The following is a 21,960-nucleotide window of genomic DNA, read 5'->3' as shown; positions in this document are numbered from 1 at the left end:
TCCCCTTTATACTTTGTCAATTCATTATCTTATAGCCTACTTTCAGGGAAGCCTAAGGTAGGCCTAGATTTTTTTTAAATACCTTTTAAGTAAAAAATAAATATTTGCTTGTGTCTGATATTGGCTTTGATTGACGGGTGCTTTTATGGGGCTGTGCATGTGTGAGTTTGTTGATTCTCTCAATAGGCCTAAATTTCTATTCAGAAAGTTTCCTAAATTAGCCTGTCTGGACTCCGTCTCTTTCATAAGATTCAGACTCTCCAGTCATGATGTAATCTTGTAAAAGGCTTGTTTTCAGTAGCTTAGGCTACATTATGTCTCTCATTACAGTGCCCTCTCATTGAAGAAAATGTGTCACTGCCATCGAATGACCGCAGCAGTAGGGTTTGTGACATTATGCACATTTTTCCGAATAGTGCTCTTTCAGTCTCTTGAAGCATGTCTGGGGAAGGTCTGGGGTGGCAGTGGTTAGAGCGTTGGACTAGTAACCGGAAGGTTGCAAGATTGAATACCCGAGCTGACAAGGTAAAAATCTGTCATTGAGCCCCTGAACAAGGCAGTTAACCCACTAGGCCGTCATTGAAAATAAGAATTTGTTCTTAACTGACTTGCCAAGTGTAACGGATGTGAAACGGCTAGCTTAGTTAGCGTGGGCGCTAAATAGCGTTTCAATCAGTGACGTCACTTGCTCTGAGACCTTGAAGTAGTAGTTCCCCTTGCTCTGTAAGGGCCGCGGCTTTTGTGGAGCGATGGGTAACGACGCTTCGTAGTTGTCAGTTGTTGATGTGTGCAGAAGGTCCCTGGTTCGCGCCCGGGTATGGGCGAGGGGACTGTCTAAAGTTATACTGTTACATTGGTGCCGTGACCCGGATTACTGGTTGCTGCGGAAAAAGGAGGAAGGTCAAAAGGGGGACTGTAAACGGATGTGAAACGGCTAGCTTAGTTAGCGTGGGCGCTAAATAGCGCCCACGCTATTGGTTCGCGCCCGGGTATGGGCGAGGGGACTGTCTAAAGTTATACTGTTACACAAGTTCATTTAAAGGTCAAATAAAAAATAACAGGGAGAAAACCCATCAGAGTTAATTTCAATGGGATCGATATGTATTTGTTTATATGCAGAAGGGCCAACAGACAAGGACAAAGTAGGCATATATCTTTATTTTGAATCCTTTAATGTTGTGTCAATATGAAAATACGACAGATGCTTTCAAACCTGGCATTTCTTAATTTGTCTATTTAATATTTAAAAGTAATAACCTGAATAATCATAATGGAATGTCATGATATTAACGATGTGTAATGGCTTGTTTCAAGTAGGTTTTCATTAAGAAGTGATGGTTATGTTGGCGACTGTGTACAATGGCCTGGCCAATTACCGTAATCTCAAATTCCAAGACTGTCACAGCCCTTTACTTTTGTTAGAAATCTATTTATTTTTACAGACTAACTTGTATTTTCATTGTGGCCCATTTGGCCCTAGGACACTGAGACACATGGGTTTGCAAACACAACTTTTAAACTAAAGAAATGTTACTGTCTTTAAGTGACCATTCCATTGGCCACTTGCACCACAAAAAATACAGGGGGAACTATCCTTGTAGTTGATTAGTGTTCTTTCAGTCTCTTGAAGCATGTCTGTTGGAAGGTCAATGATGACATCGTGTGTGTTAACCCCATCCAGCCACCAGCATCCCCCCACAACAACACATTTTCCCAGGCTGCTGTCCCCCCACTCTCCCCCCTCCCCTCCCCATCGCTCCTATTCTGCCTGGTCTGTGGTGGTGCTTTATGATGGAGGACTAGGAAGGAACCCACCACCGAGCCTTCTCTTTTTACAGCCTCATAAATATATTGTTTTCAGGGGTCTGGGAAGGAGTCCACCCTCCACCCAGAGATTTATCCCCCCCGATTAGCGAGGTGCTAGCATCCTGAATCATTAATTACACAAGTAGGCTTGCAGCGCTACTGCCATAATCTTAATTTCTTATCTCTCCTCTTAAGTAAATTATTAGGTATAGGAAGTTAATTATATGTCGCTTATGTGCGTTTTAAATGCACTTGGATGCCGGTTCTGCTGTAGATCTGGAAGCATTCCATGAACCTGGGTTCTGGACTCCATGAATCCTCCCTAACTCACACACACAGCTCTATATTACAGCTGAAATCAGAAGTTTACATACACCTTAGCCAAATACATTTACAATCAGTTTTTCACAATTCCTGACATTTAATCATAGTAAAAATTCCCTGTTTTAGGTCAGTTAGGATCACCACTTTATTTCAAGAATGTGAAATGTCAGAATAATAGTAGAGAATGATTAATTTCAGCTGTTATTTCTTTCATCGCATTCCCAGTGGGTCAGAAGTTTACATACACTCAATTAGTATTTGGTAGCATTGCCTTTAAATTGTTTAGCTTGGGTCAAATGTTTCAGATAGCCTTCCACAAGCTTCCCACAATAAGTTGGGTGAATTTTGGCCCGTTCCTCCTGACAGAGCTGGTGTAACTGAGTCAGGTTTGTAGGCCTCCTTGCTCACACATGTTTTCTCAGTTCTGCCCTCACATTTCCTATGGGATTGAGGTCAGGGCTTTGTGATGGCCACTCCAATACCTTGACTTTGTTATCCTTTAGCCATTTTGCCACAACTTTGGAAGTATTCTTGGGGTCATTGTCCATTTGGAAGACCCATTTGCGACCGAGCTTTAACTTTAATGTCTTGATGTTGCTTCAATATATCCATAAAATGTTCCTCCCTCATGTTGCCATCTATTTTGTGAAGTGCACCAGTCCCTCCTGCAGCAAAGCACCCCCACACCATGATACTGCCCCACCCGTGCTTCACGGTTGGGATGGTGTTCTTCGGCCTGCAAGGCTCCGCCTTTTTCCTCCAAACATAACAATGGTCATTATGGCCAAACAGTTCTATTTTTGTTTCATCAGACCAGAGGACATTTCTCCAAAAAGTATGATCTTTGTTCCCATGTGCAGTTGCAAACCGTAGTCTGGCTTTTTTATGGCGGTTTTGGAGCAGCAGTTTTGGAGCAGTGGCTTCTTCCTTGCTGAGCGGCCTTTCAGGTTATGTTGATATAGGACTCGTTTTACTGTGGATATAGATACTTTTGTGCCGGTTTCCTCCAGCATCTTCACAAGGTTCTTTGCTGCTGTTCTGGGATTGATTTGCACTCTTTCTCACCAAAGTACGTTCATTTCTAGGAGACAGAACGCATCTCCTTCCTGAGCAGTATGACGGCTACGTACTATTGTTTGTACAGATGAACGTGATACCTTCATGTATTTGGAAATTGCTTCCAAGAATGGACCAGACTTGTGGAGGTCTACAATTTCTTTCTGAGGTCTTGGCTGATTTCTCTTGATTTTCCCATGATGTCAAGTAAAGAGGCACTGAGTTTGAAGGTAGGCCTTGAAATACATCCACAGGTACACCTCCAATTAACTCAAATTATGTCAATTAGCCTATCAGAAGCTTCTAAAGCCATGGCATTATTTTCTGGGATTTTCCAAGCTGTTTAAAGGCACAGTCAACTTAGTGTATATAAACTTCTGACCCACTGGAATTGTGAGACAGTGAATTATAAGTGAAATAATCATCCTGTAAACAATTTTTGGAAAACTTACTTGTCATGCAAGAAGTAGATGTCCTAACCGACTTGCCAGAACAATAGTTTAACAAGACATTTGTGGAGTGGTTGAAAAACAAGTTTTAATGACTCCAACCTAAGTGTATGTAAACTTCAGACTTCAACTGTACCTCTGGCTCTATTACGTACTGTGGGTTTCTGGATTTCTCTCTTTTCTTAATGTTCCGTGACCATGTCCCTACAGTGCCTTCAGAAAGTATTCAGACCCCTTGACTTTTTCCACATTTTATTACGTTTACTACGTTTACTACGTTTACGTATGCTAAAATGTATTAAATTGTTTTTTCCCCTCATCAATATAAACACAATACCACATAATGACAAAGCAAAAACAGGTGTTGCGGAATGCTTGTGCTTCTAGTTCCGACAGTGCATCAATATCTAACAAGTAATCTAACAATTTCACAACAACTACCTTATACACACAAGTGTAAAGGGATAAATAAGAATATGTACATATAACTTATGTACGAGCGATGGCCGTGCGGCATAGGCAAGATGCAGTAGATGGTATAGAGTACAGTATATACATATGAGATGAGTAATGTAGGGTATGTAACATTATATAAAGTGGCATTAACATTTGTTACATCCAATTTTTAATTATTAAAGTGGCTAGAGATTTGAGTCAGTATGTTGGCAGCAGCCACTCAATGTTAGTGATGGCTGTTTAATAGTCTGATGGCCTTGAGATAGAAGCTGTTTTTCAGACTCTCTGTCACAGCTTTGATGCACCTGTACTGACCTCGCCTTTCTAGATGGTAGCTCGGTGAACAGGCAATGGCTCGTTTGGTTGTTGTCCTTGATGATCTCTTTGGCCTTCCTGTGACATCGGGTGCTGTAGGTGTCCTGGAGGGCAGGTTGTTTGCCCCCGGTGATGCATTGTGCAGACCTCACCACCCTTTGGAGAGCCCTGCGGTTGTGGGTGGTGCAGTTGCCCTATGGGTCTCACGGTCGCTGCCGGTTGCGACAGAGCCTGGACTCGAACCCAGAATCTCTAGTGGCACCACTAGCACTGTGGTGTAGTGCCTTAGACCACTGCGCCACTCAGGAGGCCGGTGATGTTGTTTCCTACCTTCACCACCTGGGGCGGCCCGTCAGGAAGTCCAGTACACAATTGCACAGGGCGGGGTTCAGACCCAGGGCCTCGAGCTTGGAGGGCACTATGGTGTTGAATGCTCAGCTATAGTCAATAAACAGCATTCTTACATAGGTATTCCTCTTGTCCAGATCGGATAGGGCTGTGTGATGGCGATTGCATCGTCTGTGGACCTATTTGGGCGGTAAGCATATTGACTTTTTTATTTTTATTTAACCAGGTAAGCTAGTTGAGAACAAGTTCTCATTTACAACTGCGACCTGGCCAAGATAAAGCAAAACAGTGCGACAAACAACAAGACAGAGTTACACATGGACTAAACAAACATACAGTCAATAACACAATAGAAAAAGTCTATATACAGTATGTGCAAATGACGTGAGGAGGTAAGGCAATAAATAGGCAATAGTAGCAAAGTAATTACAGTTTAGCAAATTAACACTGGAGTGGTAGAAGTACAGATGATGTGCAAGTAGAAATACTGGTGAGCAAAAAAGTAAATAAAACAATATGGGGATGAGGTCGGTAGTTGGATGGGCTGTTTACAGATGGGCTGTGTACAGCTGCAGCGATCGGTAAGCTGCTCAGATAGCTGATGCTTAAAGATAGTGAGGGAGATATAAGTCTCCAACTTAAGCAATTTTTGCAATTCATTCCAGTCATTGGCAGCAGAGAAATGGAAGGAAAGGCAGCCAAAGGAAGTGTTGGCTTTGGGGATGACCAGTGAGATATACCTGCTGGAGCGCTGCTACGGGTGGGTGTTGTTATGGTGACCAGTGAGCTGAGAAGGTGTAGCTTTACCAAGCAAAGACAGATGGATGACCTGGAGCCAGTGGGTTTGGTGACGAATATGTAGCGAGGGCCAACCGACGAGAGCATACAGGTCGCAGTGGTGGGTGGTATATGGGGCTTTGGTGACAAACCGGATGGCTCTGTGATAGACTGCATCCAGTTTGCTGAGTAGAGTGTTGGAGGCTATTTTGTAGTTTTACAAGGGTATGTTTGGCAGCGTGAGTGAAGGAGGCGTTGTTGTGAATTATGAAGCCGACTCTAGATTTAATTTTGGATTGGAGATGCTTAATGTGAGTCTGGATGGAGAGTTTACAGTCTAGCCAGACACCTAGGTATTTGTAGTTGTCCACATATTCTAAGTCAGAACCATCCAGAGTAGTGATGCTAGTCGGCCGGGTGCGGGCAGCGATCGGTTGAAAGGCATGCATTTAGTTTTACTAGCGTTGAAGAGCAGTTGGAGCCGGTTGAAGCTCGTTTGTAGATTTGTTAACACAGTGTCCAAAAAAGGGCCAGATGTATGGTGTCGTCTGCGTAGAGGTTGATCGGGAAATCACCAGCTGCAAGAGCGACATTGTTGGATATATACAGAGAAAAGAGTCGGCCGAGAATTGAACACTGTGGTACTCCCATAGAGATTGCCAGAGGTCCGGACAACAGGCCCTCAGAGTTCAGTGTGTCAAATCGATCTGAGAAGTATTTAGTGAACCAGGAGAGGCAGTCATTTGTTGAGTCTGCCGATAAGAATACGGTGATTGACAGTCGAAAGCCTTGGCCAGGTTGATGAAGTGGGTCTAGGGTGACAGGTAAGATGGCGGTGATAGTATCGTTAACTAGTCTCTCAAAGTACTTCATGATCACCGAAGTTAGTGCTACGAGGCGATAATCATATAGTTCAGTTACTTTCGCATTCTTGGGTACAGGAACAATGTGTAACGGGGACCGCGTACTGTTAACAGCTTAGCTTCCTCCACTGTCCGACTGCCCCATACTGTGCTCAAACCAGTGATCCTGCTTCGCATACACATGACCGCCCTCCTTGACAACGTTCCAACATGTTGAGCCACCCAAAAGGTACCGATTGGATGGCTCCATCCCTGACATTCAAGCTTATTCAAGCAAACTCTGTTACATATGTTCATTACATCACCACATACTAAGTAGTATGCAAGTGTGGATATTGGGACCGAGTTCATGACTGCACAAATCCCATGCAAAGTATAGCAGCTTCCCATAGAAAGGAGATCATGCCCATAGAGGGCAGATGCCCCCTCAGTTTTCTCCTGTTTTTTAATTTGTCAATGTTAAATGAATGACTTTTATCATAATTATTTATACAAATATTTTGTGGATGGGCCACACTGACTGGACCAGGCAAAGAGTATTCTTTCCCTCAATGCTCCCTAGTAAGTGGTGCACCACAGAGCAGAGAGAGAGAGAGACAGTGTTTAATTTGAGTTTAGCTGCCAGTGATGGGAAGGACTCGCAAGAGATATGCTTGTAAATTAACATTTGATCAAGCTACGGAGCCTTTCCTTCTTGATGATTAAATAAAAATCGAAATGTTATTATTCTCTGTAATTCTAGCCACCTAGCAATTTTATTAAGTTGGCTTTAGCTAGCCAGCTAGATATGTGACTGGGTGATCTGGAACCTAACTAGCACCAAGCCACTTCAGGCTATCAATCAAGTTAGCTGGCATGCCTGCTGGCAAGGTCGCAGGAATTTAGAAATACAAGCAATTACTAAATGTACTGAATCAGACTCGCATTCCTTTCAATCTTTTACCCAGATTTTAGCAGAGAAGCACATTTTAGTTTATTTTTAAAAATGAACCACCAGGATACAGACAGCTCAATAGTTAAGCTTAGATATGCAGAAAAATACTTAGTTTAAATGTAATCTGAGAAAGGGAATACCTAGTCAGTTGCACTCAACTGAAATGTGTCTTCCACATTTAACCCAACCTCTCTGAATTAGAGAGGTGCCGGAGGCTGCCTTAATCAACCACCACGTCATCAGCGCACAGGGGAGCAGCTGTTGAGGGTTAACTGTCATGCTCAAGGACAGAACGGAAGATTTTTCCACCTTGCCGGCTCAGGAATTCGAACCAGCGACCTTTCAGTTACTGGTCCAATGCTTTTAACTGCTAAGCTACCTGGCACCTTATGATATCATGATGTACCTGTATTGATGTGTGTTATGATACACCGATCTCGACATACCCTTTCTGTATGGACGGGGCATTGTCAGGCTGAAACGGGACATGGCCTTCCCCAAACTGTTGCCATGAAGTTGGAAGCTCAGAATGTCATTAAATGCTGTAGCGTTAAGATGTCCTTTCACTGGAACCTAGCCCAAACCATGAAAAACCGCCCCAGACTATTATTCCTCCTCCACCAAACTTTAGTTGGCACTATGCACTGGGGCAGGTCGCGCTCTCCTGGTAGCCACTGCGACCTTTACACCACTCCAGCTGACGCTCGGCCATGGAAACCCATTTCATGAAGCTCCTTGTGATTTAAAGGGGTGTACAAATATCTGTAAGGTCCCTCAGTCGAGCAGTACAGATTCAACCGCAAAAGACCAGGGAGGTTTTCCAATGCCTTGCAAAAAAGGGCAGCTATTGGTAGAAAAAAAGCAGACATTGAATATCTCTGAGCACAGCAAAGATGTTAATTACACTTTTGATAGTCACAACGATACAGGCGTCCTTCCTGAATTTCACCATGAAGCTAAATGGTGACTTTAAAACAGAGTTGAATGGCACAACACTAACCTATTTGACAGTGAAAAGGAAGCCTGTACAAAATTGAAAATATTCCAAAACATGTATTCAAGGCACTACGATAAACTGCAAAAAATGTGGCAAAGAAATTAACTTTGTCCGGGACAAAACCAGCACAACATCTTCAAGAACTTGAGTTCAGTATACAAAGAAACAGAACAGAGCAAAGCACAGGCAAAATCAGAGGAAAACCTGGTTGTCCGCTTTTCAACAAGCACTCATGCACTGGAGTTAATTCCCAAGACATTGAATGTTCCTGAGTGGCCTAGTTAGTTTTGGCTTAAGTCTGTCAAGACATGAAAATGGCTGTCTAGCTGTTATCAACTTGAAGAATGTGCAAAGCTCTTAGACTTAACCAGAAAGACGCAAATGTGGTACTGACTCCGGTAGATTGGATATTCATTTTTCAATACATATGTTGTCTTGGTCATTATGGGGTAGTGTGTGTAGATGGGTGAGACATTTTGAATTGAGGTTGTAACAAAATGTTGAATACTTTCTGAAGACAGGGGATTGCTGATGCTTTGTATTGTCAGTTCGTAACAAAAGGGAGACAAGGAATAACAAAATACATTTAAATAAAATAAACTAAATACCATTGTTAATTGTGTGTAATCTGCAGTGTTTGCATCCTAATAAGGAAAACGAGCAAAGAGGAAAAAAATACAGCAGACAGTGGGAGGGTCGTCACCCCTCCCACTGACCAACAAGGACCCCGAAACATACCAGCCTCTGCACCAAAATTGGTGTACATGTTCACACTTCCATTTCCCCCAGCCAACCGCAACCTCCCCAGACCTCAGCAAGGAAGCAACGTTTAAGAGGAAAGAAGAAAACGAGACCATAAGGGAACAGACAGAAGCGACAGAACAAGACCAAACAATGGTCAGTCGCGTAAACATTCAGGGACAGGGCGCGTCAGCAACAAGCTCCAACGAAAATGACATCGCAGGGTCCTTCTCATAAAATTTTGGCAACAGCAACGTAACAGAATTGACTACGTTTATCACAAATTTGAATCTTGTAGTGTTCAGCGATCTTTAACTGTTCTTTAGTTCTTAATTCTAACAGTTCCTCTGATGGAAAGCAAATGAACTAATCTACATTAGACGCCATAATCAGAAGTAAATAAATGTCTCTTCCCGCTCTGCTGAACACACCAGACCACAAGAGAAGTGACAATCACGCTAGGCACCACAGGAGAGAGATGAGATATGGAGCTTCCCCAAAACCTACAGTAACTCAACCCTAGTCTTCGTGCAGATTTGTAGTGGGTATTTACACACCGTAGCCCGCTGGCAAGGAAATAAACCACCCAGCACACTGGCAGATTACCCCAAGCCACAAATGTGCCCCTGAGACAACAGCTCAGGCCACAGACACCACACAAATAACAAAATAACCATGGCCAAAGTTTTCGAAAATGAAACACGTCGCTAAGCCTAACAGCGGAAAAAGGCTATAGCTCTGGGTAGTAAGTGTCACTACCCTACCCAAATCTCCCCCTGAGGTACACAGACAATTGTTCTTACCTCAGACCAATGTCCCAACAGCAAGTAGAGCAAGAGTCTCCAGCCTGGGCAGGGGCCTGGAAACTACCCAATATACTCTTCAATGCAGCACACAACCGACTATCCACCGCAGTGGCAAGTTCACCAAACAAACAAAGGCAACCAATACTGGGCACCAAACACTACAACACAAACAAGCTGTAAAAAAAGATGCAAACGAAGCACCTACAGAGTTTAACATTAACGCCACATTTTCTACCAAACACAATACCTTCAAGATCCCCCACTTGTCACGAACCGGCTCGAAGTCCGTAACAAAAAGGGAAACAACGTGGAGATTAGAAATAACAAAAATATATTTATTAAGTCAACTAAATTCAATTTACAATGGTGTGTGTAATCAGTAGTGTGAGTGTTTTGCATGCATAAATGTGATAATGCGGGGTGTTGAAAGGTGCCAAAACATTCAAACAAAAGGCCACAAAAATACCACAACAAAATCTATAAAGGTGTCTGCATGGAGAGAGTCTCCTCCATGAATGGGGAAGTGGTGTATTTATCCATGTCGCTGACGACCCTCCCGGCTCCGCCCACCGGCATCCTAATAAGGAAAACGAGAGCAAAGAGAAGAAATACAGCAGACAGAGTGGGAGGGCCGTCACAGTATAATTAAATTAAATGTTTCAAGAACAAAATGACATGTAACTATTTAAGTAATTGTAGTGAGGACAGTAACATCAGTAATCTCAAAAGTGTAATATCATTTAAAAGTATGCATTAAAAAGTGTTTGTAATAGCATAAATGTGGCAAAACTAATGTAGACATTAATACATGCATATAAATTACTTCCAAAATATTTTTGCAGGCATGGTGGCTTCAGCACATTCCCCTTTCTGTCACCCAAATAATGGGTGTATGACGCCTCTGCAGGCACACTCAGTCAGATCTCGTCATACGCCATTTGGAATAGCATGTTCAAATCAACTCAATCACAAACTAGAACATAACCCAAAACATAAATGCAACATGCAAAAATTTCAAAGAGTTTACTGAGTTACAGTTAATATATGGAAATCAGTCAATTTGAAATAAAATCATTAGGCCCTAATCTATGGATTTCACGTGACTGGGTGGGCCTGGGAGGGCATAGGCCCACCCACAATCATAATTAGTTTTTCCTCACAAAAGAGCTTTATTACAGACAGAAATGCTCCTATGCTCTGACGATCCCGCAGGTGAAGAAGCCGGATGTGGAGGTCCTGGGCTGGCATGGTTACATGTGGTCTGCGGTTGTGGGGCGTGTTGGACGTATAATTGCACGCTCCGTCAAAACTTGAGACATCTGTGGCATTGTGTTGTGTGACAAAACTGCACATTTTAGAGTGGCCTTTTATTGTCCCCAGCACAAGGTGCACCTGTGTAATGATCATGCTGTTTAATCAGCTTCTTGATATGCCACACCTGTCAGGTGGATGGATTATCTTGACAAAGTATAACATTCTCACTAACAGGGATGTAAACACTTTTGTGCACAACATTTGAGAGATATGTTTTTTGTGCATATGGAACATTTCTGGTATCTTTTATTTCAGCTCATTACACACGGGACCAGCGCTTTACATGTTGTGTTTATATTTTTGTTCATTGGAATTTGAAACTTGCACAGTTTGATTGTGATACCTCTGCACATTGACTCGGTACCCCCTGTATATAGCCTCGGTATTGGTATTTTGTGTTAGTTTTAATAAACATTTTTACTTTAGTTTATTTAGTAAATATTTTCTTAACTCTATTTCTTGAACTGCATTGTTGGTTAAGGGCTTGTCAGTAACATTTCACAGTAAGGTCTACACCTGCACATGTGACAAATGTGATTTGATTTGAATAAAAACATTTGAAAGGCCCCAACCTGCACAAACCTATTCACGTTAACATATTTTTTATTTGAAAATTGAACATTGTTATCCACAGGGGTGCAAAAGTCTTGCTAGTGTTGCTACCACCAGGTGGTGGTGTGCACCTCATAAATAAAATGCCCCGAGGCAACCAAACACTAAGGCCCAGCAGAGAGTCCCATCAACAGTATACAACTCCACTTGGATCAATTCACTTTTAATGACAAATACTTTTCATGTTTTTCAGGATCACTGACCAGCGGTTTGAGAAGGTGCCATATTTTGTCTTTGGGGACTTCAACTTCAGGTTGGATACAAGGCAGGTTATCGAGGTAAGCACATTGATGCATGTGTTGCGAACATATCAGTTAGTGTCTACACTATATGTGATTCGGCACATGCACCTTGACATGGATAGGTGTTGCTGATATCTCTCTCTCTGTGTGTGTGTGTGTGTGCACAGTTTTCTAGGGTTTTGTGGGGGACAACAGCCATCACAGTTATCGCTCATTTTCACCCCTCCACTGACGTTGGCCCAGCTGTCTTTGCTAACCAACCCTCCAAGTCCATTATGTTATGGTGCCGTCCCCCTTCACTTCCTCTCTCCCTCCATTCCTCTCTCCCTCCCTTCATCTCTTCCTGCCTTCATCTCTCCCTCACTTCCTCTCTCCCTCCCTTCCTCTCTCCATTCCTTCCTCTCTCCCTCCCTTCCTCTCTCCCTCCCTTTCTCTTGGTGCAAATGCCGCCACATTAGAGTCAGTGTAGTAGTCAGAGTAGTCATTCAGCAATCCTCATCAGGAGATTTGAGGGTTGGGGGGGGGATGTAGGATAACAAGCCATAAAGTTCCACACAGACAGCGGAGCTCCGTGATGAGAGAGACCAGCCACTTGTGGGGCCAACCCTGCTCCCACCACACAATGGCACCTCAAATCAGTGGCTCTTTTCAAATTGTGGGGATTGTTAATTTGGGAGAAGTCCCGTTGTCTCAAAAAGGGAAGGGGAAGAGGAGTGGGGCGGAGGGGGTGGGCGGTTGTTGAATGGAGGACTTTTGCTCAAACAATTCAGGAAATACTTCATCCTGTGAGGTAAAGTGAGAAGGGCCTTTTGAGCGGAGAGTGTAGTTTAACCATCGAATCACTAGGGGAGGAATTGAATAGAATACTTAATTGAACGCAGAGGTCATGTGCTATTCCTCGTAGGCAAACATTAAATGAGCATGTTGTTTCATACTGCTGTGTTCAGCTGCTTTGGTTGTTGTGTGCGACCATATTATGTTTTCTACTGTATCTTATCACATTGATAGATTGCGTAGTCTAGTCTTTCGGCGGTACATTGAATTCCTCAGCCGTGTAACGGGCACATTAGAGCTGCTGATCATGTGAGAATATTATGCTTTGGAGATAATAGTGATCGCATCACGAAACCAGGACAAAAAAAATGACATGATTTTGGAGATGTTCATTTATAGAATGGTCCTTTTTGAAAAAGGATGGTTGACATTTGACATTTGTATCTAAAAGCATAATTGATCATCAGAGTTGGCATGTTTATAACATTTTGGCTAACCAAGGCCTCCTTTAAGTCTCCATAATGTTTAATCTGTAAGTGCTACAAAGCAAGAATTGGTGTCAAATTAAGCTTTTCCTCCTGCTCTGTAATGGGAGTAGTATTTTGATTTCAATAATAAAAAATCTAAGTGTTAATTTTGGCACTCTTTTTTCCAGATTTAGTCTAGTCTTAGTAATTCTGACTACAATATCATAGCCTCAATCAAAGAATTTGACATTTGAATAATGAGAGAGTAGTAGCACAATAACCAGATGCTGCTGCAAAGTATTGGCAAATTAGTATGGGTTGCACCTCCATCACTCAGTCACGTCATTGCCATTGTTATCAAAGTTCCACGATGCCGCAGCCACATTGATGTCCAAAAGTAGAACAGGAGCTAATGACTATTTCGCCCAGTAATGTAGTCGAGTTACTAAACCTCGAGTCCGAATCGAGTCCCAAGTCCTCTGTGCTCGAGTCCCAAGTCCAAGTCATCCAATGGTCGAGTCACCAGTCCCTATGGCTGAATTCCAAGTCCCAGTGCTCGAGTCAATAAATTGTTTGCTATCCCTTTTCCTTACTTTCTGTGCCACAAAATGTTTGCATATAGGCTACTGGTTATATGTTACCAGAGCCACGTTCAGTTAAAAAAAAAAAAAACGATCTTGAATGTTGGAGATAGAAATTCCATAAATAGAGCCAACGTTATTCATTATTCTACATGTCAAAGAGGCATGTTTGTTCTACATAGCATATTTCTATCTTAATATTCCAAAACGTTGCACCCTGCATCCAGGTTGTTAGCTGTATAGCTGACTAATGAGGTAACATGACTGAACAAGGTGCAGCCTAAACAAAAGGTTAACGGTCCGGTCCGATAGTAGCCTAGTTTCAGAACGGCCCGCCATATGCTTTATGGATATAAAATGCGTCCCACCAATGCACGATAGAAAGAGAAGAAAACTTAGCGCCAGTATTATAGATCATGTCTTTTGAACTAGAATCAAGCCATTTTCTCTGAAGAAAAGAGGAAGACTTGGCTACGTTGGCTACAGAACCTGTATATGAAATGCAGTGGGAAAAGTGGGAGAGTTGAGCGAGACTGCATTTCGAAGACAGCCTACTTTTCTATAGCCTGCTCATGGGAGAGAAAAGCATGTTTTCCTATTAGTCAATGTTGCTATTGTTTTTATTTTCACAAAGCAGCTTGTGTTTCTTAACCAGGTAAAGGGTAGCTAACGAGAAGGCTGGCGGTGAAGCAACAGTCGCCTGCGCGATGTGTATAATCGGAGGCGAAGCGGTGGCTGCCTGTCTGCCCACGCTCATCGCTTGCTCCCCCGCAGCTCACCAGCTCATTGCTTGCTGCCCCACAGCTCATCAGCATACTCTATGTAGGCTGTGTTTGCCTAGTGTGACTCATCCTTCGTACTGCTGATTTGAACTACGCTGAGAATCTGTGCTGCTAATATGAATTGTTCATCAATCTTTCCAAAAACTCTTGTCTAGTCCACTTAGTCCGATTTTAGTCACAGGGAAAATGTTGTCTTGTTTTAGTAAACTGAAATGAAAAATCTTTTTTTCTTCTGTCTATTTAGACAGTTATAGTCTCTTCAATTTGCCACTGGAAAATAGGTGTTTGACTAATATTTTAGTCACTATTTTTGTCTGCACTTTATGAATATTGAATAAAATAAACAGGAATATTAAAAAATCACAGATTTAGATTTGGCAATTTTCTATATATATTGTTGAACATAATATACTCTACCGGCATATCAAAGTTCCAGGGTGGGATCTCTGCTAGTTTTAAAGTTATGGCCCATTTTTATACAGATAAATTGGTATAGTAGGCAATGTAACAAATCACAGATATCCTGTATCATTGCACATCCTGCAAATTACCAACAGAGGGTGACCATTTTGAATCCATTTTCACATTCACTCAGTAATGCTTGCAAATTTGAACATAACTCTAAAAGTAGCAAAGATGTCACTCTGGAACTTTGATTTCTGCGTGGAGTATATTATGGTAAACAATATATAGAAACATTTGCCAAATCAAACATTTAATTTTTCAATATTCATAAATTAATGTAAAAAATAATCAGAATTGAAATCAAAATACTACTCATATTACAGAGCAAGTGGTGAAACTTAATATTTTGTAGCATTTCCCAATTATGCTTCAACATACTTATGTCACATACACTGAGTATTCCAAATATTAGGAACACCTTCCTGTTCATCAGGACATGGAATCTACAAGGTGTCGAAAGCATTCCACAGGGATGCTGGTCCATGTTGACTCAAGTTGGCTGGATGTCCTTTGGGTGGTGCTCCTGGCGCCTACTATCATACCCCATTCAAAGGAACTTAAATCTGTTGTCTTGCTGATTCAGCCTCTGAATGGCACACAGACACAATCCGTGGTCTCAATTGTTTCAAGGCTTAGAAACCATTCCTTAACCTGTCTCCTGCTCTTCATCTACACTGATTTGAAGTGGATTTAACAAGTGACATCAATAAGGGATCATAGCTTTCACCTGGATTCACCTGGTCAGTCTGTCATGGAAAGAGCAGGTGTTCTTAATGTTTTGGATACTCATTGTATATGCCAACAATCCTCCTTCCAAAGGACAATTCTATGGATTCAATTTTGGGAAAATCCCCAAAATCATGGCATTTTTTTGTTGTCCTGGTTTCGTGAGGAATCACTCAATACAGTAAGCTAAGGTCCCAAGTGCACAGTAGCCACAGCCTAAGAAAGAAGAACATATGCCGGAAGAATAATCAGAGAACATTGAGACCATTTTGAATCAAAGACACTCGCACCCAACTTCTAGGTTGCATTGATTGAGGAATATGAAGTGGTTAGCATGACTGTGATCATTATATACAAACATATCATATAGTGGCCATTCATTTCATATTCCAGCTACCGCTGAGAAATTGGGTTATTATGACTATAGAAAAAACGAATTGTGCTAGATTAGAGATAAATAATGTAGAACAAAAAGTAAATCCTGGTATAATGCTGCCAAAGTGTTTAATAGTACAACGTTTCTAACCCAAACTGGGTGATCATAGAAATATAACCATCAGAAAGAATATCATCCCAGTACGTCACCATATTTATCCCCCGTGACTAATCTAGATCAGACACCCCCTCCTTCCTCCTCCCCCCTTTGCTCTGTGGTAGGTAAGTAGTCACCCTCTCTGTGTCTCTGCCACTGAAATGCTGTTTAAGTGTACTAGAGGTCATGGCCCCTTTTCCAGGGATGTGTAAGGCTAGCACCGGTTTGTGTCTGTCTCTGCCTACTCCCCTCCGCCCAACTCCTTTCTCATGCACCTTCAATATCCCCACCACACACACACACACACACACACACACACACACACACACACACACACAATGTTCCTGATTGATTTTCCCTGCGTGAATGGGTGGTGCTGCCACTGGGGGGGGGAGTACCTCAGGAAGTCAGATCTGTGGGCCATGAAGCCCCTTCTACCACTGCTCTATTCTCACACACAAACACACACTTTCTCTCCTCTCACACACACCCCTCTCCTTCCCTTTACTCCTTCCTAAGAGGTCCTCATACTCACCCTTTAACGGGACAACACCAAAGGCTGATGACATCATCCAAGGGGCTCGTCCCATGAGAGGCAGCATTCTACTCATATAAAACCGTCCAGCGCAGAGCTCACCAGTCTGATGTAATGGTGACCTGTACTGGATGTGGTTGTGGAGGGACGCTGTGATGTCACCAGTAAACATATGATTGTAGCTTTCATATGGCTCTATAACTCCCAGCCAGGACATATGTCAACCATGTAATGACAATTATTGTCAGCTGGACAATTAGTGCACATTGGAACGATGCTTTAATTCAGATTGGACCTGGTGGATCAATTGGGCCTGCTTATCTGGAGATTGATTCAGATGGAGGGCTCCTCTCTCTGTTTCTCTCACTCTGTAACACACATTAGACACAATTACCTCTCCACTTCTTCAATGCAGAAAGGTAAGAACTGTCCCATATTATATGTGGGCAAAAACGAGGAGCATTTAATACATGTATTTCTCTAGTTGCTTGAACACTACAGATAAACTCTTTCTCTCTGAGTGTCATCATGGACACCCACTGCAATGCAAATAGCCACCAGCCCCTCCCCTTAACCCATCATGCCCTGTGGATCCATGTGTGGTGGTCTACACACTAGGCCCAATGTCCTATACCCCATTGTCCCAGGGTTGGACATAGGTGGCGGATTCCTGGCATGCTTGTGCTGCAGGATCAGTAACCAGAGGCTGTGGCCAGCCCCCCTCCCAACTGGGCTCCCCGTTAATTGTGTCCGACAGAGGGAATTGTCTTCAATTGACCCTCATTCAACTGGGCCTTTCACCAGGGGACAAAGGACACAGCCAAGTAGAGACTAATGCTGGGGTTGAGCTCCCTGGAGGTGGTCTTCCCAGTGTCGTGGACCAGTCCCCGGTCCCTTTTTCCTGCTCTGACTGTATCATCAGGACAGGAGAGGTGAGCCCAGCCAGAGAGAAGTGCAAGTGGAGGAATGAGGCTGCCCAAGCACTCGATGGGTGGATAGGGCATTGGGACAGTACAGAAGGGAACCAATGTATTCTGTTGATTGGAATGGTGCACTTGTACCTGTTTCCTGATTTGGGGAAATACCTAAACTTACTATGATGTGCATGTCAGAAAGTTGTATGTGTGAGAGAAGGCATTAGGAGTTGATTAACCACCTGTGTGCTGCTGAGTGTGTGCTGAGACGGCCCGGACCGAGACTGAAGAAGAGGTGCATGATGGGACGCCCCAGAACCCCAGGGACCAGTGGCAGTGAATCACAGAGGCTCAGTGACAGCCCCAGGGCTCCGTGCCTGGACTCTCAGTATATTTAAAATGTATCCTAATTAAACTTAATAGAATGTAAATTTAATATCTGCAGAAATTGTGCTCTCCTGGCCGGTCGCTCCAATTTAAGGATTGATGGAGGCCAGCGGGGAGGTTAATTGCTGACTTGATCTACTGTCCCCGTGACATAGCTTGTGCCTGTTTTAATTGGAGTTTATCTGGCCGCTACATGGGCAGATTTCATTAGGCTAGCGGCCTCTCACCACACCGCACACCGCACCACACCACCACTCCCTGCACGAGGGAGATCTCAGTTGGAGGACGTGTGGATGTGTTCGGTAGCACCTCCTTTCTGTGGTTAGTGGAAAGAGCAGGTGGATGGCAGGGGATGGCCCAGGCATCAATCTTCCTCCCTTTGTCCTGGGCCTTTCTCTACTTGAGCAGCATGAAATTAAAGGTGGAGCCGTTGACTAGGACCCACTCCAAATGAATACTGTAAAATACTCATTAACGACAAGCAGGGTGACACATGTTTCATTTTTTCACCCTTTGTCGAAGTGCTTTACAGCATACGGTCCGTGCCAGGGAAAAGTGTGACGGGGTTGTGTGTGATACTGTTTCTAAAGCCGTATTCCAAACACTGGCCTGAGTGGTAGAGGTCTTGGAACGGGTCCAACTTTTTGGAACCGTGAAGGCCTCTACTGTGTGGATTTTTGTGTGAGTCTATGTGTGTGTGGACATACATGGGTGTGTATGTGTTTGCATGTGTTCTTCCATGTCTGTAATAATGTATTTATCCCTTAATAATGTGAAACATATACAATCACTCTTCAAATAGGCTGGAAAGAGTCATTTAGGGTTGTTGATGCCTATTGTCTTGGTTCGTGAACCTGTTTCTGGGTAAATCATTTTCACTGCCTTTTCCCTTTCTGCCCCAGCCTTTGATTAGCATGTGTGCTAAGGTGGGCCCTTCCATTAATCAAAACAGAGGCAGTGTAATTAAGTGTACACTACATTAGTCAGGCTAATTAATTTTGGGGGCCATCCATCCATTAGCCAGTGGGCTAGCACTGATTGGGCCTCTGTTCTGGGGGAACCTAGACACCAGGGACTGTGAGGACTGTGACCCTCCTTGGCTGCTGTCACACACACCTACACACACATAAACACACACACACACATACACTCTGCCGCCTACTACTCCCCAATACCACAGCAGGAGCACCCTACTTAATCAGATTAAACCAAATATCTGTCATACACACAACATTGTAATACAATGATAATCTTATTCTATCTCTGAGGACAATCTTGTTGTTTCAATAGGAAAACTAAACATATCTATGACAATGAGGCCTGCAGTATGCCAGAGATAGTGTAGTTGAACACGATAAATGAACTAACTTATATGTGAGGTCATCATGATATGGCGTCACCTTGTCACTGGATTATATGTTTAGATTTATCCACATAGCCTCAGACAAAGATGTTTCCGATATGAAGATAAATCGTCATGATCTGGGTAATTCATCACAATGAGGCCCCATTATGAGAGATAACCCGTCTGGATAGAGGGAGACTATTCCCCTTGGGACAAAGCCTGTTTTCTCCTCTCCTTTTTTCCTCTATTTGCTTGCCATGCTAATGAAAAGAGAGACAGAGAGATGGAGACACAGAGAGAAAGAGAGAGTTCAGCAACGAGGGCGTAACGCGAGCGATGTCGCTTTGATCAGGACGCTGTTCCACAATTAAAACGCTCTGCAAATGAAGAACAAGCAGTGGCTTCTGTTGGTCCTCCTCATCAACAACAGCCTCCTCATCAACAAGAGCTGCAGCCATTGTGTTACTGGCCATAGCGGCTGGCAGCTGGACCCACCATTCCAGGGGCAGATCACATGGTGTGACAGGGTGTGAGGACAGCGCCTGGCACCAGTGGTCACCCACCGCCCCCCCCTCAGACCATGGCGTTGTGGCCTCTCGGATCCAGGATTGGCCTGGGCTGTAGCCCCATTGACCCCATTAGTCAATGATGCCACACCTGCTGTCGGCCGCTGGGCCACTGGGGAGGACACTTCTACTGGTCACTCTGGCCTCCTCACCTTCTTAGTCTCTAGTGAGGCTTTAGATCTCTCATTCTCGTTCTCTCATTCATGTCTTCACACTTCTCTCTCATTTACACTTTTTCTCTCATCCTAATTTTCTTTCAGCTCACTCACTCACTCACTCACACTCTGCTTTCTCGCCCTCTCGCCTGTCACCCTCCCTTCCTTCAATCTCCCTCCCCCTCTCCCTCCCATTCTCCCTCCCCCTCCATCTCCATCTCCCTCTCTCTTTCTAAATGCAGGAGGTTTTTGTCCTCACTCTGTCTTGGGGACTTTTTTTCCTTCCGTCCTACTGTCCTTTCTCCTGAAAAGGCCACCAACTTTCTAGAGCACTGATCATTCGTCTTTAACGGCTCAGGAAAGGGATTTTCACTTTTTTTTTCATAGGGGAGAAGAAAAGGAACAAGCCAGTTTGTCTAGCGGTGGGGGGCTCTATTCTTACTGAAAGGTCTGGTGTTAAATTGGGTCAGGAATGCAGATTTTGCCGCAATGGGAATATGAGGATATTAGCTAAAAGCCCATAGCCAGGCAGACAGACAAGCGTGTTCTAATACAGGCCTTGTCATATGAGCTCAGAGCTGCTTGCCTTCCACGTGTACTGTATGTATGTGTGTGTGTGCTGGCGGGTGGCTAGGATGTGTGCATGCGTGCGTGGCAATATTAGGCTGTCTGAGCGTACATGGTTGTAGACAAGGCAAGCATTATTATGCGACAAAAGTGTTGTAGAAATTATAAGAGGACGTGTTTCACAGCTGACAGTGAGAAGAGTTGGTGGAAAGCTCCACGTATTTGTTTTGATGCTTCATACACTCGTGGTCTTATTTTACTAGGCTGGACTCACCCCACATTTGCAGTTCTGGAGTAATTGTGTTTGTCCATTAACTTTGAATTCCTCCATGGGCAAAATCTGGAACCCACAGTGTGGTTTTCGACCATCCCTTTAAATTATCAGTCACCATATGCAGAAAAGCACCTCATACCTACTGTAAAACATGGTGGTGGATCTTTCATACGATGGGGCTATTTGGCTTCCACTGGTCCTGGGAACCTTCTTAAGGTCAGTTGCATCATGAACTTTACCCAGTACCAGGACATTTTAGCCAAACACCTGGTTGCCTCTGCCAGGAGGCTGAAACTTGGCTGCAACTGGATCTTCAATCAAGACAATAACCCAAAGGACACATCAAAATCCACAAAAAAAAAACGTTAATGGACCACAAAATCAACATTTTGCAATGGCCATTTCAGTCTCCGGACTTGAACCCCATTGAAAACATGTGCTTTGAATTGAAGAGGGCAGTCCATAAGCGCATGATGAATGATATCAAGGACCTGGAAAGATTGTGTGGATGAATGGTCTAGAAACCCTCCCAATAAATTCTCCATTCTCATAAAACATTTTTGAAAAAGGCTCAGTGCCATTATCCAAGCAAGAAGAGTATTGAAAACAGGGGTGCCAATAATTTTGACACCTGTCTTTTTGAGAAAAAAAAATTGTTACTTGTTAAACAAAATATATTTCGCTGAGCAATTGAATTAGTATATATATTTTTTGCATACAATATAGCTCAGTATGTGTTATTTATTTTAGACAATAATTTTGCTCATCTTGTCAAGGGTGCCAGTAATTTCAGAGCTAGCTGTATGTTTGTCTTATCTCGCAATTCACTAGATTGTCCTCCTCTATCTTG

The 21,960-nt window shown here is 43.2% G+C and overlaps 1 protein-coding gene across 3 annotated transcripts in view; it reads left to right on the top strand.

Annotated features, from left to right (window-relative positions):
* LOC139410210 (inositol polyphosphate-5-phosphatase A-like) overlaps positions 1-21,960 on the top strand; it is a 283,385-nt gene that overhangs the window by 199,676 nt on the left and 61,749 nt on the right. For all 3 annotated transcript variants that reach the window (XM_071155695.1, XM_071155687.1, XM_071155678.1), the window contains one exon: positions 11,992-12,076. In XM_071155695.1, coding sequence (XP_071011796.1) covers positions 11,992-12,076 — 85 coding nt within the window. The remainder of the gene's footprint in view (positions 1-11,991; positions 12,077-21,960) is intronic.

This window comes from Oncorhynchus clarkii, chromosome 1 (assembly GCF_045791955.1).
Source record: "Oncorhynchus clarkii lewisi isolate Uvic-CL-2024 chromosome 1, UVic_Ocla_1.0, whole genome shotgun sequence".
Taxonomy (NCBI): Eukaryota; Metazoa; Chordata; class Actinopteri; order Salmoniformes; family Salmonidae; genus Oncorhynchus; species Oncorhynchus clarkii.
This window is presented reverse-complemented; position numbering and strand designations above follow the sequence as displayed.